This window comes from Sander lucioperca, chromosome 8 (genome assembly GCF_008315115.2).
Source record: "Sander lucioperca isolate FBNREF2018 chromosome 8, SLUC_FBN_1.2, whole genome shotgun sequence".
In the NCBI taxonomy this organism is placed as follows: domain Eukaryota; kingdom Metazoa; phylum Chordata; class Actinopteri; order Perciformes; family Percidae; genus Sander; species Sander lucioperca.
Window position 1 is genome coordinate 35,382,051 of NC_050180.1, and position 27,804 is coordinate 35,409,854.

General features: G+C 40.6%; 1 protein-coding gene and 1 long non-coding RNA gene across 2 annotated transcripts; one reads left to right on the forward strand and one right to left on the reverse strand.

Annotated features, from left to right (window-relative positions):
• Positions 1 to 3,978: 3,978 nt before the first annotated feature.
• Positions 3,979 to 6,572, reverse strand: LOC116063173 (scavenger receptor cysteine-rich type 1 protein M130-like). Its single transcript, XM_036004450.1, has 4 exons — positions 6,305 to 6,572; positions 4,853 to 5,167; positions 4,480 to 4,761; positions 3,979 to 4,302 (listed from the first exon to the last, which is right to left on the reverse strand). The coding sequence occupies exons 1-4, from the start codon at positions 6,570 to 6,572 to the stop codon at positions 4,157 to 4,159; spliced, it is 1,011 nt and encodes a 336-aa protein (XP_035860343.1). The 3' UTR covers positions 3,979 to 4,156.
• Positions 6,573 to 14,274: 7,702 nt separating this feature from the next.
• LOC118495653 lies at positions 14,275 to 17,882 on the forward strand. Its single transcript, XR_004898141.1, has 4 exons — positions 14,275 to 14,608; positions 15,102 to 15,204; positions 15,510 to 15,562; positions 17,724 to 17,882. It is a non-coding gene; the product is annotated as an uncharacterized LOC118495653 (long non-coding RNA).
• Positions 17,883 to 27,804: the final 9,922 nt, after the last annotated feature.

The following is a 27,804-nucleotide window of genomic DNA, read 5'->3' on the forward strand; positions in this document are numbered from 1 at the left end:
AGTATACACTTAAAAGTGTTTCTGTAGAACAGCAAATAATCTGTAGAACAGACAAGAAAACATCATTAGAAAGTGAAAAAGAGAAAAAATATAATGTCTACATTAACTCACAAACATTGGAGTACACAGTAATTTACTAATTACATTTTAATCAACAATGCAGAGAACAAAGAGATAATTTGGTTCTATGATGTCAAGAAAAAATAACAAGAAATTTTAACCTGACTTTCTCCTATGTTCAGATTTCTGTAGCTGAAATATAGGCTGTACATCAGTAGCCTACATTATTAAAGTTTGCATTATAGAGCTCAACAGTGATCCCCCACTTTTTTAACGGCTTTGGTTCCAGAAGTGGTTTTCCACATTCAATTGTTTCATTGATGTTTTGAAAATTGATTATTTATTTAATTTTTTATTTAACCTTTATTTAACCAGGTAGGACGTTGAGAACAGGTTCTCATTTGCAATGACGATCTGGCTTATATAAAGAGTTTTAAGTCTGGCACAAAGCCAACCAGCTACGAGATGAATAGTGAGCATAAAACATTTGATTCCGCGCAAAAAAACATTTTGAAAACGGCAAAAAAGGCAAAGGTACAAGTACGTGTACAAAAAATCTCATAGACTTCAATGGTAGAAGCTCGCTCTAGGTACAGTAAACGTTTCTATGGTAACAGCGAGTTGGACAAATCAGAGACTTTGCTGTTACGCTTAGGATTGTGGGTAGTGTAGTTTTTCTCCATAAGATCGCGTATTTTCTTAAAACAGTTGATTTCATACGGACTTCTAGCTTCTATAGGAGCAGAAAGGTTCGTTTAACAACCACATAGCGCATGGTCAGTCTGCCTCGGATGGTTTAGACATTATGGCAGATAATCTAAATCCTTATGGAGAAAATCAATGGGATTTTTACTTCAGGAACTACACTGTTGAGCTCTATGCAACACAACAGACAAAAACTAATCCCCAGGATGAACACTTGTTTTTGTTGTTTGTATATGCCTATCTGTCAATTCCCACTTAACAGTAAAAAATAAATTTGTAAATTAGTCCAAATATTATTTACACTAAGGGGTGGTAGGGTGAGGGAGTGGCGGCGAGTTTGGTTGATCAAGCCTGCCTCTAGCAATCCGGTCATCCGTGTGTCCACCATGGAAGACTCCGTGGTGCTATCACAGAATTTCACAATACGCAAAAGGCTACAAACCGATTAGGGAAGATAGGTTGACAGATTAATGAAGCTACATTGCATCACAAACACAGACAGCTTGAATACTTAAAATGCCAAAATCAGCAATAGGCATTACCATCGTCCAGTGAAGGTGAACAATATGTGGTGAACACTGAATATTACGTGGTACTGTCACGGAACAGGGTGACCAGAAGTTACCATAGCGATCAAACGACAGAACAATGCCATATCAAGTTAAAATCACTCAGCCATGATAAAAAAAGCATTTAAAGTTAAGTACTTTTTAATGTAAACCCAGAATATTTAAAGCAATACGTTTCCAAATTATAAAATGACGTCAATTGGGGGAGCGCAGGTTGGGGGAGCGCAGGCATTGGAACAGGGAATCCGTGTGTGGACCACAGATGCTGCCTGTCATCGACTTACATAGCCATCCATTCTGCGTAATTTTCAATCAATCAATCATTTATTATTTGTCCTAGAGGGCAATTTGTGTTGCAGCAGGCATAAAGCATAAAAACATAGATACATGTGTAATACGAATGGGATGGGAATGATTGTTCCAGGTATCAGTCAATCCCTCAGGTGTAACCAGGGATACAGAGTTATTGTTTGAAAAACTTTAGATTTTGATTGTAAAATGCATTTATATATATATTAATGGTCTTAAAAAAATATTTTACAAGTGACCATGGTATAAGCAGGTTATTGCCCTTCGAAATGTCCATTATTAGGTAATTAATGGACTCTTCTGCGCGTCAGACAGTTCCCTTTGTCTATTAAATCCTGATGATGAACACCTCAAAGGGCATTAACCCTTAAATGTTTTGCACCTGATGTCCTTAATATCTTTATTGTGTTAATGTAGTTATGGTCCTAAACACATAGTTCATACACATTATATGCGTATGAAGGAAGGGTTGCATTATCAGCAGACCCGAATAAAATCTGCAGATTTTATTTTTTGGTTTCAGCAGTGATCCAGAATGAAAATCTGCATAATTTGGTAGACAGTTTTTTGCTTGAGCTTAGAGTTTAGATTCTCTGCCCGAGCCTGAGCCCGAACCGGACCCGGCCCACCGCTATACTCGGGCTATCCCTGATCAAGCATTTGTGTTTTTTTAATCATTACTTTATTGCCTTATTCGGTAGGGAGAAAGATATGCCTCTCCAGCTTCTCCCGTAGCTTTGGGTGTATGTCCTGACCTGACTTGAGTGTGAGGTAAACTGGGCTACATCGTGTCTCCCCCCTCTGCAGCACTGTTGTCGGCCAGTGCGTCGGCATGCAGACCATGCCGAAGGACAGTATTAATTAGGTGATCGAGACAAGAAAGTCTCCCATATGGTTCCAGGGCTTTGATTATGTTGCTGCCTTGATCTGTTACCCACAATAGTCAGCTGAGGGAGCTAGGGTCAAGGTTTTTTTACGTTTCTTCATTCGGATCCATTTGCGATCCATTCCATCTCTTCCATCTGAATAAACAAACAGCGCAGTTTACATGCTTCGTCTTTGTTGCATTACCTGTATTTATTAAGATAATTCTAAACAGATTTCTGTAGTTCAAACAACTCGGAATTGTAGTTGAGAACGTCAGTTATAACGGCCCACGTATTAAAAAATTGTCGGGTTGAAATCGGGCTCGGGCTCATAATTACAGTTAATGTGTCGGGCCGGGCCGGGCTCGGATGCAACGTGCACGGGCTCGGGTAGAGTTGGGCTTGATTTTTTGGGCCCGATCTAAGCTCTACTTGAGGAGATGTGTTAACATTCTGAGTTTTATTTTAATGTTTTTAATTTGTTAAAATTCTGCAGAATTCTGCTGAGCACATGTTGACGTTTCTTTGGGTAAGAAACTAAGAAAGCTAAAGAACTAAAAATGAAAATGTTGAGTTAGGGGCTAAGGAGTGTTCTGACAAATGTGGGGGCAGTGGAGCTTTGAGATTGGTCACATCAGAAGGTGATTCTCATAGAGAAACACCTCGCTGAGTTCTCAGAGAACCTGTGTTATTCTCATAACCAAACATGCTCTGTCCTTCAGTTTACTGTTTGCTGTTGCCATTTATACACTTTGTAAACGTTTGGTTACTATATGACACATGTAAAGCCCAGTCCAGACCAAAGATTTGTCACGAGACGAGTTGAAACTTTCAACCAGTTGCAACGCTCTGGTCCGCAGTGGTCTAATAAGCTCCCAGTTCACACCAATGCAACGTGACAGTGTATTATATCCATAGCAACGACTCTTTGTACTTCCGTTCTAACTTCTGACTCTCTCTGACTCATGAATATATCATTTGTTGCATCTAAATATGAATGTGGATAACGTTAGTGATAGTGAGCTACTTGTTACAGTTGCATTTCTAGTGTTGAATCGGAGAAAACAATGTTTTATTTACGTGATTCACTGCTTTGTTATATCCCCGCTCGACCCGCTCACTCTTTTCAGTCACTCGCTAGCTAGCTCGACCACATTACCGTGCTGACGGGCGCCTGTTGACCAGCTTTTTTTTGGTTGTTAAAACAGGTGACATCCCTTACGTTCTAAAACCAGCCTCTGGAGACTTGACCAGCTGAGTCGCAGTGAGAGCATCAGACCACTGAAACTTTTCCCTGCAATGTTCTAAAACAGTTTTGTCTCGTTGTGAATCTTTGGTCTAGACTGGGCTTAACAGGATGATCGTCGTCACAGCATCAGTCCAGAAACAACGTGTTGTCAGCTGATCATTTTCACTCAGTTTGGACCAATCATCTTCTCCAATCCTGTAAAGGGTCAGCTTACCTATGATGCCGAGAGAGAGCAGACGGCTTTCAGAGGAGAAGTTATGAGAGAAAACATAGAGGTGATAAACACAGCTGTAGCTTCCTTGGTGGGCGGGCTCTGCAACAGGAAACAGGAAGTGGGCAGAGTGATTAACAGCTGGCTGGGTGGAGTTGTGTGCTGAGTTGGAGGAGGTGAAGGTGAGCTACAAGGAGCCTCCTGGGTACTGTGGCTGGATGGAGCAGCTGATGGTGAAGTTTGAGCCCGAGAACACCTGGAACCCCTCCTGCTGGGCCTTGGAGACACCGACCATGGAGGAGGACACAGAGATGTTGGGCTGAAGCAGCAGGTCTGTAATCACAGAGACAGACAGACAGACAGACAGACTGAAGCTTCCAGAAACAAGCCTACTTCTCTACACTTTAGGATGTACATTTTCCTGAATAATTTTACAGTTGGGGTGACTGTCACTGTGACAGAGGAAGGAGCACACATGACTTTCATAGATGATGTCACTGATGGGGTTACCTGAGCAGGTGAGATTCAGTATGTAGGAATAGGACCATGATGTTGCACACTCCCTCAGAGCAGATTCAGACTGAACACAGTCAGAAGTGATCCACCACACAGATCTGTATGTGGTCTTTTTTCTCTCTACAGAAACAGCAAAGCCACAGTCTGACTCTCTGCAGGCAGCAGCTGCTATCTTCAGGCTCCAGTCAGAGTAGTAACTCACTGGTCTCCATTCTCTTTGTTTCACCTCCAGTGTTCTTGCACAGCGACTGGCTCCTCCCACCAACCTGACAGGCTCTGAACAGAAACCAGAGTCATCAGCAAAAGAACAAAGTGAGTTTTGTTAGAACAGAAATAAAACAAATCAAAGCTGCAGCTCCTTTTCTACCTGAGCAGGTGAGTCTGACAGCTTTTCCAGGTGAGCAGGTGTTTCTATCTGAGCCTGAGCTTCTACAGTCCAGGAGAGCAGACTCATTGCCTCCACACTGGAAATCTTTGGTCCTCATTGGAGCCTCCACTTCTCCATAGAGCGCCCCCTGGAGGACTGAAGGAGCCCCACAGCCAAGCTCACTACAGACCACCTCTGCATCCTGCTGGTCAAAGTCATCTTCACACACTGAGGACCAGCGCTGGGTAGACTGGTTAGTCTTCACCTCCAGTCTGCCTGAGCACAGACTGGTCCCATTCACCAGCCTGACAGAGTCTGGAGAGATGATAGAAGATACAATAGAGAGAGCGAAAAGACACCAGACACTAAATAAAAAGATGTTATCAAACAACAAGTCAGTGATTCAAACTGGACTCAACAAAATTCCAACAGAAATTGATCATTAACAACAGAACTCATCTTTATAACACCACAGACTGCAGCATTGTTACCAATCACATTTACACTTAAACAATTGTTTTCCATTCCTGAACACTTTCAAAGTGTTTTTAAATCATAACAGGACATCATAATCTGCATATTACTCTATATCTCAGGTACTCCTCAATCTTTGCTCTATACACAGTCAAGTTAAAAGGTTTTCACTCTTATTTTTCTAATATCTGTAACCCAGAATAAATAGTTACATCCAAAACGGTTGCCTTGTTATGTGATGATCCCTGTTTTGTGTTGTTTTTATTGTAAACTCAAGCTAGGTAACCCAGAGCTTGTTCACTAGAGATGCTGATAAAAGTTTTGTCCGCTAGCGATCTAACGATTACCAGGCCAATCCTGGCAGGAGCCAGCAGGTCTGCTGTGTTGTCTGTCCCAGGAACCTGACACAGAGGCTACTGGTTTTGCAGATTCACCCCGTGCTAGTGGGGGCGAGGAGGGGCCGCAAGGCTGGAGCCACTCATCTGGGCCGACGACAGCTACAACCAGGTGTCGGTAGGGTCCAACAATTGCTGAGAAACAAAGACGCTAGGCACTGCTTGGTACACGGTCCAGGGAGCTGTAGAAAAGCGCACCAAGCTGGTCTTCATCCTTCCTAGCCGACTGTTGGTTTACCGTGGTGGCGATGGCGCTTATACCAGGGATGTTGAAACAGGGGGACAGCAGAGTTCGGCTGGGATCCCCGATAGGAGCGGAGGCAAAGTTTGATGTTCACCATAATCAAATCTTACCAGATCTTTGGCAGAAAGTCAAAGATCCATCAGTGTTTGGCCATTGTACACCAGTAGAGAATCAATATTTGAACAAGTTACACAAACAGCACAAACACACACAGCATTAGCAGTGACAGACGATGAGCCACACACACTGGTGCCATCATGTCAGTGTCAGGGTTGACGCTGAAATCATCAAAATTCAAGTCATAGATGATGTCATAAATAATTTCACTGATGGGCTTACCTGAGCAGGTGAGATGCTGGATGGAGCGAGAGAAAGAGTAATATGATTCTGCACACTCCCTCAGAGCAAATCTAGATTTAACACAGTCAGAGCTGATCCCCCACACAGATATGCATGAGGAATCATTTCTCTTTCCTACAGAAACAGCACAGCCACAGTCTAACTCTCTGCAGACAGCATCGGCTACCTTCAGGGTCCAGTAATCGTATGTCCACAATCCCTGATGTTTCAGCTCCAGTGGTCCTGCACAGTGACTGTCTTCTTCCATAAACCTGACAGGCTCTGAAAAGAACCAGAGTCATCAGCCAAAGAAGTGAATTCCTTTAAGAACAGATTAAACTGAAACTGCTGATTCTGCATTAATGATTGTTTATTTGTCTTTTCTGTCTCTGTGTACCTGTTGAGTTGTGTTCTCCTTAAGCCTGGAGTCCTGAGGAGAAAACCAGAAGGTAAACATAAGTATAAAGCAGCATGATTGGATCACAGCCATGGACAGAACAAACTCTCACCCAAGTCTAATCTTAAGTGCTTTAGCAACATCACTGAGCAACAAACCTCAAGGTTGCACTTTAGAAATCTGCTGTTATTCATTTCAAAATGACCAAATACCAGAGGTGTGGACTCGAATGATATGACTTGGACTCGAGTCAGACTCGAGTCACAAATTTGATGATTATGGACTCTACTCCAAAATTTCTAAAAAGACTTGCAACTTGACTTGAAATTTAACACCAATGACTCGTGACTTCACTTGGACGTAACCCTCTGCACCCACAGGTATTTTTGACAACTCATGGTCTTATTCTGGTTTTATTTTCTAAAAAAGCTTGTAAAACATCCACCCTGTTGTTGTTCACTGGGGTTGAATGCCCCCAGCCTCCACAGGGGTGCACAAAAAGCTCCACTGGAGGTGTAAGTTGAAAGTCTGTCGGACAGGGGCCTCCTCCAGACGTTCCCAGTTCACCCGCACTACCCGTTTGGGCTTACCAGGTCTGTCCAGAGTCTTCCCCCACCCCCTGGCCCAACTCACCGCCAGATGGTGAACGGTTGACAGCTCCACCCCCTCTCTTCACCCGAGTGTCCAAAACATGCGGCCTCAGATCAGATGAAACGATTATGAAATTGATCATTGACCTTTGGTCTAGGGTGCTCTGGTACCAAGTACACTTATGAGCATCCGTATGTTCGAACATTGTGGTTGTTATAGACAATCCATCACTAGCACAGAAGTCCAACAACAAACAACCACTCGGGTTTAGATCAGGGAGGCCATTCCTCCCAATCAAGCCTCTCCATGTGTCTCCATCATTGCCCACGTGCACATTTAAGTCCCCCAGCAGAACTATGGACTCTCCCACTGGAGCCCCATGCAGGACTCCATTCAGGGTCTCCAAGAAGGCCGAATACTACAAGCTTTTGTTAGGTGCATAATATGCATAAACAACAGTCAGAGTAAACCTCTACACCACGATAAGGTGATGGTTCCCTTAACATTCTGTCTTTTGATTTTAATTTTCCTTTAGTTATTTAGGTGTCTTGCTTCTGTTGTTGTTACTTTATTATTGATATCACTGGGTACATTGCATAGATTTGTACATGTATATTTAAAAATAATTATAATTAAAACTAGGACCAGTAATATCTGGAAGGAAGCAGACGATTCCATTTTAGTAACCTGCTCTGTCTCATAAATATTTGACACCACAAACCACATCAATGGGTTGGCCAGACTCTGATCCCTCCGCTGATGATAATATTTTCCTGTTTGAACGTCAGATGACGGTTTGTGTGTCCTGTCAAAGATACTGTCCCCCCTTCCTCTTCAACTCCCTCACTGCTTAAATCACCATAGCAACAAATTCTGCCACACACACACACACACACACACACACACACACACACACACACACACACACACACACACCTCCTCCTATCATGGAGACCGTTAACTGTAGGCCGTGTTGTCCAACAGCAGATTTAGTGTGTTATTGGGTTTACCAAGTAGTCAACATTACAGACAGAGTGTTGTAGTTGTTATTATAATTATTACTATTTTTCTCTCATTCTCTTTTTGATTTTAATTTTTCTTTAGTTATTACGGTATCTTGCTTCTCTTGTATTTACTGTATTATTATTATTATGAAATGAGAATTGTAGTGCACAGTAATATATTGTAAATTAAGCGAATGAGTTGCAATAACAGCGCCACCATCTGGACAATTGGCTCATATGGTGAAAAGTTTCATGTTTCTAGTTCATTCTAGCTCACGGAATGACTAATAATAATAATAATAATAATAATAAAACACTTAAAATCAGCTCATTCACAGTTTCACAGTTTATTGAAAAGGTTTTATTTCCTCTGAACAGATAATATGAAACATTTATTACAAAGATCTTCATCATTTCATCTCTCTGAGGGTTGAACCTCCAGCAAACACCAGTCCTGAAAGTACTTTGTTAAAGTGGTACTAGTACTGCATTTCTCTGTGTAACACAAGTATGTGTGTTCAGTTTTTATTCTGTCATAAACATGTTCTTGTGTTTTCTTTAACTGGTTGTGTGCAGACGTCCTCTCCTTTAAGAATAAACCCTGATTTTTATTCATATGTTCATCTTTATGATCTCTGAAAGACCCTGTTACTATTGTCTTCATATTTTATTCAAATTAATTACTTATAAGCAATAAACTACGTATTTATTACTGACTCTCTGCAGCCGTCTCCCCCCTCTCTCCCCCAGCTGAACAAACTAAAGATGTGTTTACAACAGACGGTTTCCTGTGACTGCTTCACAATAAAAGCCTCCTGTGTTTGTCCAGTTGAGGTTGTTTTAATGTGAAGCAGCAGCAGGAAGTGTTGTGTTAGCTTTAATATTCAGATATCAATCAGCTGTGATACGGCTGCAGGAGAGAGAACAGGAAACACAGATATCAACCTGATCAACTCCCACTCAGTAATACTGATCATATGCTGCAGCGTTTCCTGTAAAACTGTCATGAGGCGAAGTCACCGCAAAACTTTCTGCAGAATTATCAATAAAAACCACACCGATAATTACTGATTATCAGCAGGATCACACAGAATCTGTACGCAGAATTTTCAACAGACTTAAACACAGTTAAAACATAAAAACAAAACTACAACAAATTCTTCAGATTTTCATTCTGGATCATCTCTAATAACTGTTAAACAATCTGCAGATTCTGTTTGGTTCTTATGATCAGTAAAGTTATAATTTCTGATATGTTATCATTAGTTCAGTATTTTGTTAAATAATTTGGGTTAAGGTTGGATGTTACAGAAATAACAACGGACTAAAAATAGAATCAGAAACGTTGTTTGATTTGATGAAAATCTGAAGGATTCTAACGATTTGACTGAATCCATTTTCCCTTTTTGTCTTTTCTTTCTCTGTCTCTGATTTAAAGATCGATTTGTGAAAATGAAATGTTTGAACACTACAAACGGTGTGAGGCCACAAGGCACTTTGTGTGTCTGAGAGGAAATAAATAACGGAGTGTCTATTTGCACCCCCGGTACGAATAGCCTCGGCCACACAGCTGAGCTATTCACACCCTGTGACGTAACAACAAAAACATGTTGCTCACGTGCACCGAAATCATTGCGGACGTTCATCTTCCATGACAGCAGAAACTGGCATATTAGGAAAGTTTTGTCTCTAAAGTTTCAGCCCGGTCTCACGGCAGTTCGTGTAAATGTCACGTTATTTGAATCTATTGATTCGTGTTCACGGGGACGTTTTTCTCGTTTTTTTCGTGGTGGCCAGCACGAAAATTTGAAGTAATGTATTTTAATGGGAAGCATATTTCGTGTCCACAGCATGAAAATGTTAGGGAGTAATATAAAAAGCCGAAAATCCGTGCAGGGAGGTTGGTCGGGGTGGTGGATGGGTCAAACAACACAGGACTTTCACCTGGGCGAGTGCGGATCGCGTCCGGCGTGTGGTGCTTTGTTTCCCAGGGAAAGTGGCGCTTTGTTTCCCGGGGATGGCGTCTTTTGACCCGCGTGTGGGGCTTTTGAGAGATGGTACTCTCTCGTTCTCTGGAGACAGATGGTGGAGACTTCATCATGACGAGTCAGATTTCAGATTAAATACAGCTTTATTCAATATTGCACACAACACAACATTGAAGGAGATAACCATGTGTACACACAAGATGCAGGTACCCAGAGTGTCTCTCAGATCATAGGATTATATCACCTATCAGCTTTGTTTCCCGGGGATCGCGTGGTGTTTTGTCCCGTGTGTTATTGTGGCGCGTCCCCCGCGGCCGCGCCCTTTCCCTGTTGGGTTTCTCCTAAACCCAACCTCCGCCATTCTGTTATTGTGGCGCGTCCCCCGCGGCCGTCTCCCGGCGCGTAATGCGCCCTTTCCCCATTGGGTTTCTACTAAACCCAACCTCTGCCATCCCGTTATTGTGGTGCGTCCCCAGCGGGCCGCCTTGCAGCCGCTTCCCAGCTTATGGAGCTTCATTTTCGGGCGTATCCCAGCCGTCTCCCGGCGTTTATTGTGGCGCGTTCCCAGCGGGCTGCCTCCCGGCTTATGGAGTGTCATTTTTGGCCGTTTCCCTGCCGTCTCCCGGCGTCCTTTCCCCGAGAAAATAACGTGACATTTACACGTAAAAAACGAGAAAAACGTCCCCGTGAACACGAATCAATAGATTCAAATAACGTGACATTTACACGAACTGCCGTGAGACTGGGTTGAAAGTTTATAACAATTGAATTTCTAGCGGAAAATGGATACTACAGTTGCGCTTTCTGTCTTCAGTGAAAGCATACAACCGTTAATTTGTTAGTTAGTACCTATTTTTTGTATACAGTATGGTTACCTAGCAACCGAGGCTTGAAGACACCAAATGGTAAACAGTTGCTCAGTATTTTGTAAGAATTATTAGGTGAGTGGTTAGAACACTGAGCTTTGGTCTGGCAGTCTGGAGTTCGAATTCCCGTTGAGGTGATCTTGTTTTTTTCATTTTGGATTGGATAATTTGCATGGCATTGCGCAAGTCAGGGCCCGCGAACGCGAAATTTTTTTTGCAGGGTGGTAGGTGAAGACTCATGAATATTCATTAGGGGACTCATCCCTGAATGGCTAGTAGTCGTTGCCTGCTCTGGTTGGGTTGGTTAGGTTTAGGCAGGAGGAGTGGGATTGGTTGTGGTTAGGGTAAGAATGTCAGGGCGAGCCAATCAGTAATGAGTTCCCTAATGAATATTCATGAATGAAATATTGCGGCCCACGCAAGTGTATCAGAGCCATAGTGTATGTATAAGCGTCTCTCTGTGTGCAAAATATTGGACACTGCAACGATAATATTTCAAAAAGGTGTAGTACATGATTAGTATGGGTAACTGTGTGTAAATATATGCCAAGGTACTGTAAATGCACAAGGGTGCGAATAGCATACATTGATATTTGTACCAGACGGGGTATTAATAGAACACATTGCTGTGTGCACCGGCGGGGGTACGAATAGCATTCATTTCTAATTGCACCAGGGTACGAATAGCACTTCTAATTGCACCAGGGTACGAATAGCATTCATTTCTAATTGCACCAGGGTACGAATAGCATACACTGCTAATTGTACCAGGGGTGCAAATAGCTTCACCCAATAAAGAATCAATGAATGATAAGAAGAGACGATGTTCAAAGTAGAGTGGTACCTGAGCTCCACAGCAGCAGCAGCAGGTGATCCATTTCCAGGTGGAGGGTCTCTGCGTCCGTCTTCCTGTCTGTCTGCTCTCTGTTCTGATCATCACATGTGCTGTACTCAGGTTGGATCTGCATACAGGAAGAGGCGGAGCTTTACTGGAATACATCTCATTTAGCCCGCGTTCCATTTGTACTTGGAACTCGGATATTCCAAGGTCAAAGTAGGAAACACGCCCCCTGACCTCGGATTTAACTATACTTGTCTTGCATGTGTGTGTGAACATTAAACAACTAAATAAAAGCACTACATATCTGTCTCTGTCTCTGCCTCGTTAAACTCTTGTCACCTGCTGGATTGCTGGCAGCTGGCTCTCACTGATGCTGACCTGGGTGTTGTAGTTTTAGGCCATCTTGGTTGTAGGCTTTTGCAGCCACCTTGGCCGGACGTTCCTCCCATCCAGCACATGGCCTCTCAGGATGAAGTTTGACAGAACTAAAGTAGGAAAAAGAGTGTGATTGTGTGTCTGTGTGTCTCTGATGGCTCCATTAAAGATGATGTTTCCACTCTGTGGACTGAAGGGAACTTCTCTGAACTGAATCTCTGGGAAACTGATGCTCTGATAAGAAGCTTCTCACACATGACAGATTGTAGGACTGTGGTTTCTGACATGTTCCATCAGATTAACGCTAGCACAGTCTCACACACACACACACACACACACACACACACACACACACACACACACACACACACACACCCTAAAACACCCACACACATACACATACAGACACTCTAACACACACACACACACACACACACACACACACACACTCACACACACACACACACACACACACACACACACACACACACACACTAATCCAGACACACACAGCTCTTTCCATTTATAATACTCAACACATTAAGGATAAACTAAGCATCTCCATCTCCATATTTACATGCTCCCTATGATGGCTGAAACAGAGCAACATTTTACAAGTCTTTTTGACTTCTTTTTTGCAGCCCCCCCAGCTACACAGACACACACACACACACACACACACACACACACACACACACACACACACTAACCCAGACACACACAAAAACAGAGACACAGACACACACACACACACACTAACACACACACACACACACACACACACACACACATATACACACACTAAAACAGACACACACATACACACACACTACAGTTTTTTACGATTGCTATGACAATTTTTTCAAAACTTGTAACAACTTTCCTAAACTCTCAACACAATTAGCACAACATCTGTCTGTGTAGGCTATACAATTAACACATTTCTTGTTGCCTTGACACAAAATGCATACAGTTAACACAAATTTAAAATGCTTGAACTTCTTTTACACACAAGCTCAACCAAGACCAAAACAATGGATGTTTACTGACCAATTTAAAAATGCTTTCACTCTGTAAGTCAGAACAGATTACATCATGTTCTAAACCTAAATTATAGGCTAAAGTCAAAGTGAACAGCTGTTCATATTGTAAATTGAAACACAAATATATCCACTGGATATTGTTCCACTGCTACTGAGAAACAGCTGATTGAAGTTATGCAAATAGATCGATCACAGCTGATTGACATCTAGGAAACACACTCAGCTGTTGAGGTTCTTTCAATTGCATGACCATATGGTAGTACATAAAAGAGGTCCTATTAGAACAATAAAGATGAACACAAAGAAAGAAAATTCCTGCACGAGGGAGAGGAAGAGGAGTACCAGGACAATTCTGTCTCTGTCTTCTGTTTTTCATAAACATGATGGGTCATTCATTTTCAGTACTGAATTTCTGCAGCAAAAGAAACAAAATGCATGCATTTACTAAACCCAACAAAACAAAAATGCAGAAAGGCTTCAAGAGAAACTGCAGTGTAAAACACAATCTATGGTCAATACAATATACTATTGTCTATTATTACTGTATAAGGGCAGACCTGACACATATCAAATAATGTAGTTTCTGTAAATCCATGTGATGTTAGTGTTTTGTATGACATTGTGCAGTGATTGACTAAATGTTCCTGTTGGAAGAGAACCTGTTAGTGTTTTGGAAGAATTATTTGATTTTGAGACATGATTGCATTGTTTTGGTGGACATAGTGTATTGTGTTAGTGTATTATTGTATTTCGAAAATCAGTGTTGGAATTTAGTTTACAATGTGTGATTTTGAGAATGAAGTGGGTGTAACTTGAGTGTACATTGTCCAATTGACCTATGGCTAAGCCATGCCCCCAAACGCGATGAGCCAATCACAGTGCACATAGCTAACCCAATACACTCGGACATTCTCTGCTTCCACGTCCATTGAAATGCATTGCAGTTAGTCCGTTTTCATTCGTTTTTATATGTATTTTCGTGACATTTTAAGTTTAAAATGGTCAAACGGTGTACATGGGGTACATGCAACTCCGATACTAGGTATCCCGAGAGGCTGGGCGACGGTGTCTATTTTTTACCCTTTCCAAAGCCACATCTCAACCCAGATAAGTGTCTGCTCTGGATTAAGTTATGTGGTAGACCACAACACCAACTAAACGTGAATAAAATCAACAAGGACGTCTACATCTGTTCTAAGGTAAGTCAACAACGTATTTGAACGTTATCTTTAACATCTCTAGCTAACGTAACGTTAGGCTAACATTAGCATAACATTAGAAAACATTAGCCTAACGTTAGCTTCTAGCTGCGTTGTACATCATGTCACTTTGTTTCCTGGGAGATCATTGGCCTGTTATGTAGTTTTTGTACTTTGGCAATCGTACATGATTGTTAGCTGTTGTCCAAAGGGCTCTAGTTATACTAACGTTAACTTTTGGAGCTTAACTTCATTAACATATCTGTAAATAACCAAGATAACAAATGTTAGCAATGTTGTGCTGAATGATTCATGTAAATACTGTAGCACCAAACTAACGGAGAGGTACTCTTGGTAAAGATGGTAAAAAGGCTTGTCCTGGAAACGTATGCAACTTAGACCTGTACATGTTTAATTTGATCATGAACCATTGATTTGTGCTGATTTAGTGTGAGTAATAACTCCTAATAAAATGATATACGTTTTGTTTAAGCATTTTGTCAATGGAGGCCCAGCACTGAGTTTCCCCATACTCACCAAGCTACAAGGACTGGATCTACTGTAGGACAGAGGTGTCGTCCATCTCCAAAAAAGAGGTACTTCAAACGCGTGTTGGGTGCACACATACATGAACACACAGGTTCAAGTCACACTTGATCATTGATGACATAATATGAAGCTGAAGGCAAAAATCAGAAAAAGGATCTGCACACTGTTAAAAAAAATCCCAGCAGCTTCAATAGCAAGAAAACATTGGGTTTTGAGAAACACGAAGAAACATTTTATGACATATTATGAATCCACTTAATATTGATTAATCCATAAAATAATCAAAACACATTGATAATGAAAATAATTGTTTTTTGCAGCCCTAATTATGTTATTTTTCTTTCATTTACAGGTGTGAATCAGCTCCCAGAAGGACCAAGAAGGACAGAAAAATCAGGAGAGGAGGTGAGATCTATTTCTTGGGACAAAAGTTATTTACATGAAATTCATGAAGCTTTGCAATCATTGAATTGATGAACAGGAATCTTTGTGAACTCTCTCAATGTACAGATCTGCTCTTGTGTAAAGGACAAAATCACAGAAATCAAGTCCACTTACAGTTTTTCTTGATTGCTTTGATGCAGCAGTCAACTCAAACTCCACATTTTTCAAAACAGTCAACACACAGGCCGAAACAGTGGCACTCATGGTTAAAATGACAGATTTTGTTTGCAAAAGGCTCTAACCGTGCCAAAACATTTAAAATATGCAACAAAAGCAAATTTTGCCTTCAAACAACACAACTTGCAAACAAGTGTATGAGCTCTTCCAGTCAATCATTACACAGTAAACTACAAAATACAGCACTCAGTGCAAATCAGTGCACCATTGCTTGTCATTGTAGCCTATTACTGTATGTAGCTTTCATGCCAGTGACATTTGTTGGCAAATTTGACTTCTTGCAAAGAATTGGATCCAGAATCAGAAATGCTTTAATGCAAATTGTATTGATTCCATTGATCCTTATTTTGAAACTGTGGCTGAAAACTGAAATACTGTAAATATTACACAAAATACATGTAAACCAAAATAAAATCTATTAGAGGATAAGAAATTAAGAAAATAAAAATAAAATGTATTACAGTAAAGTATAAACATCTATTACTGTAGAGTATAAGAAATAGCCACTATTGATACTCAGTCTCTTCTGTCTTAGACCTCTTCCATCCATGTTGGCAAAGAACAACACAGACGCTGCACCTTTAAGGCCTGCAGACTGATTGCTAATTGAAGATTTGTGTGAAGGAGTGTCAAACAGGTGCTTCAGTGATTTCATACTGATGGAGGTAGTTTCTAATAGTTAGGAACAGATGGTTTCTGTTTGGTTACCATAGCTAAAACAATGGAGTTTGGCCTGCTTGAATGACAGCCGTGTTAACTGTTCTGCAAAAGGGTGGGGAAAATGTGCCAATCCAATGAGAAACGGTTAACACATTTGCAAGAGGTGTCTTCTGCTCTGCTGAGACAGTGATGATGAAAACTGAGTGGATCCCAGTTTCTTTAAGCAGGTCAAAGCAATCAGGAAAAACTGTAAAAGCAGCTGCCCTTGGATTTGATAGTAGCAGTTGTGGCTTTTTGATACTTTGATGTCTTGTCCATTGTTGATGACATAATAGTCTTTGATAGTTGAGGCAGCTTCTTCTATGGTCATGTCTCTTGATCCAAAGGGGCACTTAATTTCGAGCAGTCCAGTTTCCCCATCATCACATACAATAGCATCTGGGGTTGCACCTTGGTGCAGCTCTGGCTTGGTGCAGCTCTGGCTGTAGCATTAGGCCAGCATTGTGTACATGTCTAGATGGATATTTCTCTTGGTAGAGCTCCTTTGCCTTTGGCTCACTGGCAGTGCCATAGCTCATTGCCTTTGAGGTGAAGGGTTTGGGGTAGTACATTGACTGGATGAATTCCTCTGTAACTTTTTTTCTTTTCAATATTTTTCCAAAGTTAGAGGCTGTCAGCCTTCCCTCACAATCTTTGTTCCATTTCTCAAAGGCAGCCTGTGCCTTTGTCGCCACTTGAATTTTCCTTGCTTCTTCAAGTTTGAAACTCTGATTGACTTGTTCAGTAGGTGTTGGTAGAGAGATGTCTGGGGAGAGGGGCCTGGGGATGTTGTCGGCACAGGAACAGGATACGGGCAGGGATGATGCCGGCTTGTTTAACACTGGAGGCTACAGGAAAATTGAAGTTATGACAAATACAGAAACAGCAGAAATTACAATATAACTAATAATAACAACATATGAGAGGGAGTGCTCTGTTGTGGTTATTGGCACTGGTGTGCTGCGGTCTTAAGGTATGCTATTTAGTCAATTCAAAGTAAATCATTAATTTTTCCTTTTTTTTTTTTCTAACACTATTTTCTCTTCCAAATTTTAAAAGCATTTATGTTCCATGGCTACACAGTTTTCATTGTTTTACTTGTTTCAAATATTATGTGCTCTATCAAGTGTACACTTTAGTTTGAATAATTTTACTGATATGTTGGTTGGTTTGTGACAATTGGCTTGTACCAGAACATCTTTATGTTTTCCTTCATTAATTTTAAACCATAAATTTATATTTGCAGTGCCGCTAGAGGATAAGCAACCACCCGTGCAACAGCAGCCAGAGGAAGTGCCAGAACATCTGGACCAGCATCCACCACTGGAGCTGCCCTCAAGGGAAGTGGAGCAAGAGCTGCTGACATTAAGGACTATGCTGGCCCAGAAGGATGCTGAAATTGAAGATTTAAAAAAAAATCAGACTCTAACAACACTGACACCAGAACTCCTGCACCACAACAATATTTCAGACTATTTCCGGTACTGCACTGGCTTCAGTTACGATCAGTTTAACAACTTGTGCACTGTATTTGCAGTGCCAAATACTTATACAGCTCCACAAACCTTTGTCCCATTAACATATAAGAGGGTTGATCGAGAAATAAATGAAATGCCACTACATCACCAACTTTTTCTGGTTCTCATGAAGTTGCGCCAAAATTTAGACTTAAAGGATCTGGCTTACAGATTTCAGATACCAGAACGAAGCGCAGGCACTCTTTTCAACTCATGGGTCGATTACATGTTTGATGTACTTGGTGAATTACCTGTATGGCCACATAGAGACACCATCATCTCTCAAATGCCAGATAAATATAAGATCAACTTTGGAACAACTCTAGCAATACTTGACTGCACAGAAGTAAAGATTGAGAGGCCAAGTTCGTACGGCAAAGTCAAAGTTTCTCAAACTACAAGTCAACCAACACTCTGAAATCACTGATTGGATGTGATCCATGTGGCGCTATCATGTTTACATCGACTCTTTTTACTGGATCATTGTCTGACAAGGAAATTGTTCAGAAAAGCAACTTCCTAGAGTTGCTGATAACACTCATGTCTCATAGCTACCTGAACAAAGGTGATGGTGTAATGGTTGACAAAGGATTTCTCATTGAGAAAGACTTGGAAGAAATTGGACTGAGAGTAAATATCCCCCCTTTTGCTCAGTCAAACAAACAGATGTCTGCTGCTGATGTACACAAAACAAAAAAGATAGCTGCTCACAGAGTTCATGTGGAGAGAGCTATTGCCAAAATAAAGAAATTCGAAATTGTATCGGGGAGAATACCCAACATCAGGTAGGGCAACATAAATCAAATTTGGTATGTTGTAAGCATGCTCTCAAATTTTCAGCCTCACATATTATAGGCTAGTTATCCTGTATTTCTCTGTGTTGAGCAAGGGATTTAAAATGTCAAAGAGATGGCTCATCTGAAATAATTTTATTGTATGTGTATATATGTGTAAAGATTTTTTTTGTGACTGGAATAGTTGTATTTGTTGATAATCTACTGTGATTAGCTGTAAGTGTTGCACATTTTGACCTCTGGGGGTCCCGCATACATCATTATGAGAAATGATGTAGAGAAATGCACATTGCTTGAATGTTTTCAAATGTAAATAAAAATAAATTGATCAACTGTTAGCTGTCATAGTCTACTTATGTAGATAGATGAATATGAATATTTGAACCATCTTTCCTCCAGATACTGTGCAGTGTGCAGACTGTTAGTGTATTATTTACCTGGTAACTCAAACCACATCTGATTGGAAGTTCCTTTCTCTGTACTGTCACCCTAGCAGCTGTCTGATTGACCAGGTAACTTATTGGGGCCCCGGTCATGTTTTTTATGACATATACGTCTGCTCTCATACCTGACTCTTTCCTAAAAAAGGCAGCAAGGTTGTTTTAGGTAATGTATTGCAAGACATGAGCTTCATAGTCACTTCACAATGTTAGTCATACTTGGATATTGTACAGTACATGCAGCATCACAAAGATGAAAACATGCTGTTTCTCTGAGTTCATGAAGAGAATATGAATGAATGAAAATAAAACACACAGACTGTTTAACTGCAGAATAAGTACTTTGCCCACCACTGTGTAGGCTACTGTACATGACATCAACCTATGATTACCTGTTTGGGTTGTAGGAGCAGATGACCGGCTTCTTTTTCCGTTTAGCCTTTGCTTTGGCAACCACCACAGATGTGATAGGTTGGCTGCTTGTGATCTGTTTGCCTCTCGGCCGATGCCACTGCTGGGCCTGACTTGTACAGGACAGCTGATCTCCCCCCCCGCAGCCGGTCAACATAGTGGAATAGACCAATAATATGGGAGCAGTAACCCGGTTTCCTATGGATTCAATCCCAATGATGTGTCAGATCAATGACATGGAACTTGTTACTGTTAACAGATGTTTAGCAAAGCCTAGTATATTACAAAACGCTGCTTTAGCAGAAGAAAAATCTAGCTATGCTAATAGGGAGCTTTAAGCTAGGTTTAGATGAATATCTTGTTGTCTGAGATGGTGATGGCAACGAGATGTGGTTTATCACGTTTACACTGTGACCTGTAAATTTTTGCCTGGAGCTAAAGCTTTTTATCGACCTTCTCAACAATAAACTCATTTTAGTGACTTCGAGATGATATATAATCTTTCTGTCTCCTAAAATCATCAATTGCCTCCTGAGAAATGTCTCCTACTGTGACAGTTGCCATAGCGCCTGTCACCGAATGTTGATTATTTGTCTGAGTGAGTGGAGGGGGCGTGGCTTAGCCATAGGTCAATTGGCTCGAAACTTTTCAGGATTCATAAGAGTCCAACCCTGAGGACAACTGAAGGCCGATTTACTTAAAGTCATAGCGCCCCCTAGTGGCAACAGGAAGTAGGCCTAAAAGTCAAGGTGCTATACTTTAACGAACTCCTCCTAAAGATTTCATCCGGCGGACTTCAAATTTGGTCTGTACCATCTCAACACCTTAAAGATGAAAAGTTATTAAAAGAAAAACATTTCGCCAAACGGTGTGGGCGTGGTGTGGCGGCCATTTTGAGTGTTTAGCGATGAACAAAGAAATTGTTGTAACTAGAGTGTACGTTGTCGTATCTGCCCGAAATTTCTCACGATTGACAAGGGTCCAGGTCTGAGGACATTTACAGGCCAATATTTACTTTTGGTCATAGCGCACCCCACTGGCAACAGGAAATGCGCCTTATATGACAAACATCATCCGATTTACATGAAACTTATAATGTGTGGTCAACATGTGATACTGAGCCGCCCCCTATACTTTAACCACGCCCACTTACTCAGGCCACGCCCCCTTTCATAACATTTGAACCATTTAAGGTAGAGTCTTGTGTGAGGTGTCATTGAACTCAGCAGAGAGTTCCTTTTTAATTGGTGATGGTTGGACACGCCCCCTATAATTTAGCCATGCCCCTTTTCACAATTAATGAACTGTATGACGTAGAGTCTTGTGTGAGGTATCGTTGAACTCGGCAGGGAGTTCCCTTTTCATTGGTGACGATTTGCGGTGTCTGAGTGCCGTGCAAATGCATGGTCGCAAGAAGCGGCGTCCGCCAGTAACCCCGACACGCGCAGAGGCGCGAGGGCCCGTCCATCGCTGCTTATAGCTTTAATTATTATTATTGTTCATGTTTACATTATGATTATGATTATTATGATTATTATTATTATTATTTCTGACAAACACACAAGTCTTTATTGACATTAAATGAAACAACAAACTCACAAATACCAACAAACAAAACAGAAGTAATATGCTTGGGATTGAGAGTAATGTTTCTGTTAACTATTGTTCTGGTCCAGGGTCATCATTGGCCGTCTTGTATAGGGTCCAGTTGTGTTTCTTGAAGTCTCAGTTTGTGTGTCAATCTTTCCATTAAAAAGATTCCTTCCACAATTGTCAGTTTGTAGCTTTCTTCAAACGGGCTGCAGGTGGTCGCTCGGATATGTAAACATTTGTCTCTTTTAAACTCGTCTTACGTTACATCGTGTTTTTACGTTTGGTTTTATCTCTGTCTTGAGCCCGCCTTCTGACAGAGTTACCCAGAACACCTTGCTCTGCGTTGGCTCCTGAGACCAGAGACAGTGCCCAGACTTTGGTCTCTAACAGTCCATCAGTTTTCCTAAAACTGCCCACATTCAGAACCTACAGTTTATTTCTTGCCAACAAAAATCTCAGAAGTGGATTTAGTGATGAAACAGTGTGTCTGTTCCAGCGCTTTGCATTGTGGGATTCATTAGTACCATAGTATGCTAGGTAGATTGGTCCGATGTATACTGTAGATTTTCAAATCAGTACATGCGTGCATTTCTGGCATACAGCAGATTTGGCCTTTGTTTACATACTGCATGCTACATTTTGGCCATATCAGTCTGTACCACTGGTATAGGGGGCGGTTACGTAAATGAGGAAGATGGTGGCACGATGGTAGAGCTTTCTATAACAGCTGGTCCTATGTGTCTAGCACCTTCTGTTGCTAAATGACAAGCCTTCAAACATGTACTGGGTTCAAGGTTCAGAGGTCAATATTTCAAAGGAGGAGTAATGTATCCTCTTCAGACTGACATATGTTACTGTCCAGGTTGAGAAGTTTTCAACGATATCTTTGTTATAGTCCTACGACAACGTTTTAATTTTTACACATCATGGAGACCACTTTGCAGGTGATACTTGATTGTCCCCAGAGGGATATTTGCCTTGAGTTCAAATGCTTCACACATAACACTTGACATATTGTTTTATCATACAGCTGACATACTTACAATAAAAAACATAAACAAAGTGATATGCAGCCAGCCTAAAGCACATTATCAGCCACAATCTATTGCTCATCTTTCACAAACAGTGACAAGACCTACACACAACCCTATGCATTATATCATGAAGCTATTCCACAACCAGCCTTAAGCAACAGGCCTATAGTTTAGAAATGTTAAGTTTACATTGGGGTACCAGCAGAGGATAAGAGCTACTTGGCATGGAGAATAAAGATCAGACCATATTATGTGCTTGCCTGGAGAGACTGGTTTCTGTTCCTCTCCACAACCTTCATGACAGTCACCTGACAACCAAACTTTAAATGAGATGTTTTTAGATATTGTCATGCTTTCTGACATATGCATAATGCAGCCTTGTATAACATAAACCCTCTGATTCACCGTGTCTGCTCTAAATGATAACACACACTTTGAAAACGGGCCTTCCAGCCAAAGGTGTTGTCCATATGAACAAGGTGCTTATAGGAGCAGAGCCGATTAATTGGTTATCATTTATGACCTCTGATACTCTCTGACCCATGTCACAACCAACATCTCAGTTTGTGAAAAAAATGCCAAAACACATGTTGTATATGTACACAAACAAAGCTACAGCTCTGTGAACAAAAACCTCAGCAACAGTCTGCTTATCCTTTTAATTTCCTGAAATGCTTCCTAAAACTAGTCCCTTCTTAATTTTGAAGGCTATATCGCTACAAGCTGTTACCACAGTGATTGATATGAGGATCATCTTCTGAATATAATAATTAATATGTTAGGCCTACCATAAATTGATATTTCAAAAAGTCAGTTATTTGCTCATTTTGTGTTTCTCTGTTCTGTGCACCATCCAATATTACCAGGTTCATATTGTGGAATCTGTTCTGTATATCTGAATGATAAATGGCGCTAATAAAAAATTGAACTAAAAAAAAGTCATTTATTTAAAACAACTAATAATGCAGTGTTATGTTAAATCAAAGTAAGTCCCACACATGTTTTTTTTCCCTTTAGTCTTTGTTATTAACATTCATCAACCACAAAATTAGAAAATTGCATTTTTAAATAACGATGCATGGAAAATGAAATAAAAAATGCTTCTCTTTGTAAGTAGTTTATTTTTAGTTTTTAACAACAGAACAAGTCAAAACAAATGCTAATAACTCCAACATAAGCATAAAACACTATTTTTTCATTATTGGTATATTTATTGTACAAATTCTCACGTAGGCTACAACGTGCAGCAAGCTTTCACAGACGCCGTGCAGTAATTACTACGTCACTTCCGGAGTCTTCAGCTGATTTGATTTGTTGTCACAATACATGAGACAAATACATGAAACTGTATTTTATTATTATTAATATCTTCATTGTTTGCATCCTCAAATACAACGTTAGACAAAAACATCAATATTACGAATATTATGCATTTTTTATCTTCTCATCCTTATCTTATCCTAGTTTTCTGTGGATTTTTTTTAAACGTTATTACGGTGCATAACTTACTAGAATAAAGCTGAGCAACGTGTTGTTGCTGGTGACTAAACCGCTGACAATATATATGTATATTGAAGCGATACTGTCGTTAAAAACCAGCTGATCGCTGCCCAATTCTGTGAATGAATTCCCACATTGCATTGTGGGATATTGGCTTTGAATGCGTGTCAGTAGCTTGGATCATATCGTAATGTTCTGTATTACAGCAATATAATATTTCACCGGTAATAAGACCGAAATAATATTATTAAAATAAAGAAATGTATACTATGATAACATCTAAATAAATGTTGATAGATGTAGCATTATAGTTTTAAAAATATCAATAAACAACAAAGCAATCCAGCTTCCCTGGCCGAAATAGACCGAAATAATAACATTAAAAGAAATACAAATAAACCATGATAAGATCTGGTGAATAAATGTTGATTAAAACAGCGGTTATTGGGCTAAAAATACCAATAATAGCAAAGCTATACAGCTTCTCTGCCGCAGCCCGACTGGCAGAAAGAAACGTGCTGTGATCAGGGAATCTGTGCGTAGACCACGGATGATGCCTGTCATTGACTTACATAGGCATCGCATCCTTAAGCCCGTCACGGAATTTTCGGCGATTCTGTGAAACTTTTGAAGATTTTGAGATAAGGGGCTGTGTTCATTTCACGGAATTCTGTGAGACCAGGTTGGACAGCACTATTACTTTCTGTTGCGACCCAAATCATATATGAAATACACCTGTTGTCTTCGCCATTTTTCAAGCTCCTTACCCTGAAAGGGAGATGGAACACTGCCCCCCTGCTATATATATTATGAATGCATTTGCATATTAAACTGGGCCTACGTGTAGGGCGTACTAACACCTTGATATTTACCTATCTAGTGCATGGAATAACAAGTTATCACCATATCCTAAAGATTGTTTTTGTGGTTCTACAAATCATGTTTTAATGCTAAACATGCATGGGCCGTGGTGAATCCTTAATATTTACTGTATCTGTGGATGGCTACTTTAGAGACTACCTTCCCTGGAGGCCAGTGAGCAGTGGGGATGTATATTTACTAATAATATACTGGACTCATGTTAACACTTTAATTTTGAAAAAAAAAAAAAAAAAAAACTTTCAATTAATTCAGGACCCCCTCCTTGCTTTAACTCTGAGGACCCCCGAGGGGCCACTTACCCCATATTGAAGATCCCTGAAATAGACATGTTTTGTTTGATTCATCTCAGTTCATTGGTTGAGATTGTAATTGAAGCCAATTTAGGTAGCTATGAGATTTCGTTTTAAATAACCTGTTCTATTAGACTCTGCTGGGTTTGTTGGTAACGTTACATGCAGACTTTTGTATTATTTGACACATCTTTTTACACTATGTAGTGCATTTTGGTGAATGTTTATCTTTTAACTTCTGTTATTTTATACAGCTTTTGCTATTGTGACAAAGGAGGGTGTTTAAGGTAAAAAAAAAAAAGAAAGAAAAGAAAAACACATTATTTTGATTTGTTATTGAGTCATGAGTTTTCATGCCTCAAAAGAGGGATAGCATACCACATTTAAATAAAGTGTTTTAATAAATAACGTGTTATTTTGGATTTTTGGATATTTTGGATTTTTATTTTGTTTTCTGGATTTAAAAAAAAAAAAAGAAAATGTAAATTTGTTTTTACCAATTATCTTTGTTTGTTTTCATCGATATCGCTGAAAATTCTGTTTGCTTATTTGTTTTATGGCTAAAATTCTGTTTAGTTCTGTTTGACTTAACATCAGGAACCCGGTGGGTATAGGTGCTCCTTGAAGTGATAAAGCGAAACATATGTGTCCAGCCCTAGGTGGAATCATATCAAGTCCTACTCTCTACTGCTATCACTTTGAAATCACTTAAAGGACCACCTGGATTCACCTTCATCACACTGTAATAAGGTATTTGGGTTGTCTGGGGGAGACAGAGCGGGCTGAGGAGTCTAGTCTCACTGATCCGAAGTGGGAGAGGGGAGTCTGGGCTACAAAGGGGGTCTTTTAGACTAGAAAAGTGTTATTAGTGGACCGTGTCAAACCCAGTGAAGAAAATATATATGTATACATATATACGTATATCTATATATATAGATTGCAACCCTCAACCATACTAGAGGAGAAGGTGAGCTAGACTCATCAGTAAAGAGTCTCTAACCAGAAGCCCAATCAAAAATGGACCACAGTCTGTGGCATCCTTTTAGACTTCCAGGACTGTGCGGTCTCAGGGAAACGATGTGTTTCCTCTTCTTAGCTGCACTAATTATACTACCACCAATAATATGGCACGACCTGCAGCTGCTAAAAAACAGGAAAATAACCAAAATCAATGCTACGAATCTGACTCTGAATCTGACCACTGATACACAACCGAGCATACCAACTGCCTACCCATGACCATCGACGAATAAAACAAAGTCACCATGCAACCCACTCGATTACATTAACCCTGGGCAGAACGCAGTCATTTACTGTGGACCCATGTTCAGGCCAACAATTTGTGTGCAAAGCGAAAGGAAGGGCTACCGATCAAGCCTATCTCTGCACAGAGTACTGTACCAATTGGGACCATGTTTTCCAACACTCTCACACAGATTCCGAGGGTTACAAAGCCGAAACCGAGCAGACGTCCAGATGGACCTTAGTCAGAAAACCATTGAATGGCCAGTCACCTAGCTGGGATAGTATAGTGACAATGAGGAATGTAAACAAAGCAGACCAGGGCATCTATTGGGTGTGTTTAGATGTAGCTGGAAAAGACCCATGTGAGAGAATTGCTATCCGTGTACAAGAACCTCCAGTCAATGAACCCGAGACAACCTTTATTTTGCAAGATGAAATTGTCACCTCTCCAACCGACTTGACCCGCAAAGATAAAACAGCTATGGAACAATTGCATAAGCATGCTCCACAGTAAGACCCTATTCAAAATTAAACAACAAAAATTATGTCACAGGTTTGCAATGTATCTTTAGTCTGTTTAGCTATGCACTCTCTAAACCTCACACCTAAAAAGGAAAATACAAGTCATTGAGTTTACTGTTTCCTTCAGTAAATATTGTCTCACCTGTTACTTAAACCTTTTCCAGGTAATGACACCTGCTCCTCGAGAACAGGAGGGAAAAAAGTGTGCATCTACTAAGCTCGTCTTGGTGTTAACATCACTACCGAAATAGGTAACCACTTGGCCTCATGGTTTGTTAATCAAAGCGCCAGTAGAGCTGAGGTGTAGGGCTGTGTGGAGGCAGTTCGACGATGTATCTTCCATGCTCCACAAGCTGCACCTGAACCTGTCCCGTACCGAGCAAGGAGGGGCACTCCTGGTAGCACTTTTGTTGACAGATTGTGCATGTGTGATAAAGCTTGATGCACCTAGAGGCGTATCTACCAGACAAGTTTATTGCACGCAATCAAATTTGGCGCGGGCGTTTAAGTCATTCTTTTCTGGTGGGAAGCAGTAAAAAAAAATTTGAATTGTATAGCGTACAGCGTTTTGCTAATTACACATGGGATGCGGAGAAGGGCATTGCTGATCTAGCTGAGAACAACTTCTCTGATGGCTTGAAAGAATTAGTAGAAAAATTAAATATTTAATGTTGATATTAATGCTTAAGTTACGTACAATGTGAGCCTGTAGCCAATTGGATGCATGGAATGTTTAAAAGATGAAAAGACATGATAATGTCAATATTGATTTCCATAGCTGTGCATATTGGTATCCTCAACTGCTGCGGGTGCTGTGCCATTCCCTGTTATAGAACTCTAATCGATAGATTAATAACCACGGCCTTATCAAAAGAGGGTGCTCCCCCACTCTACCAAATGGTAGCCACCCAAGAAGCCCCTCTTCCAAGTTATCATTCATCTAGTGATGGGAACGATTTTTATGGGGCTGAAGCAGTTTAGTTCGCTGGGTCTAAATTCATCCCCTGTCATCACCCAGTGCCCCCCTCTCCAATTCCCATCCGTCCTATCTCCAACTGTTTTTCTATCCTCTTTTCCTGATCCTACTTTGTTTCACAGT

Bases quoted from the DNA above. Each gene is read 5' to 3' on its own strand.
- LOC116063173 (XM_036004450.1), bottom strand. From the start codon at position 6,572: ATGGAAGAAGACAGTCACTGTGCAGGACCACTGGAGCTGAAACATCAG. The intron at 5,168-6,304 runs GTAAGCCCATCA...TCATCTCTCCAG, and splicing joins CCAGCATCTCACCTGCTCAG to ACTCTGTCAGGCTGGTGAAT. The intron at 4,303-4,479 runs GTAACCCCATCA...CTGTGATTACAG, and splicing joins ACTGAATCTCACCTGCTCAG to ACCTGCTGCTTCAGCCCAAC.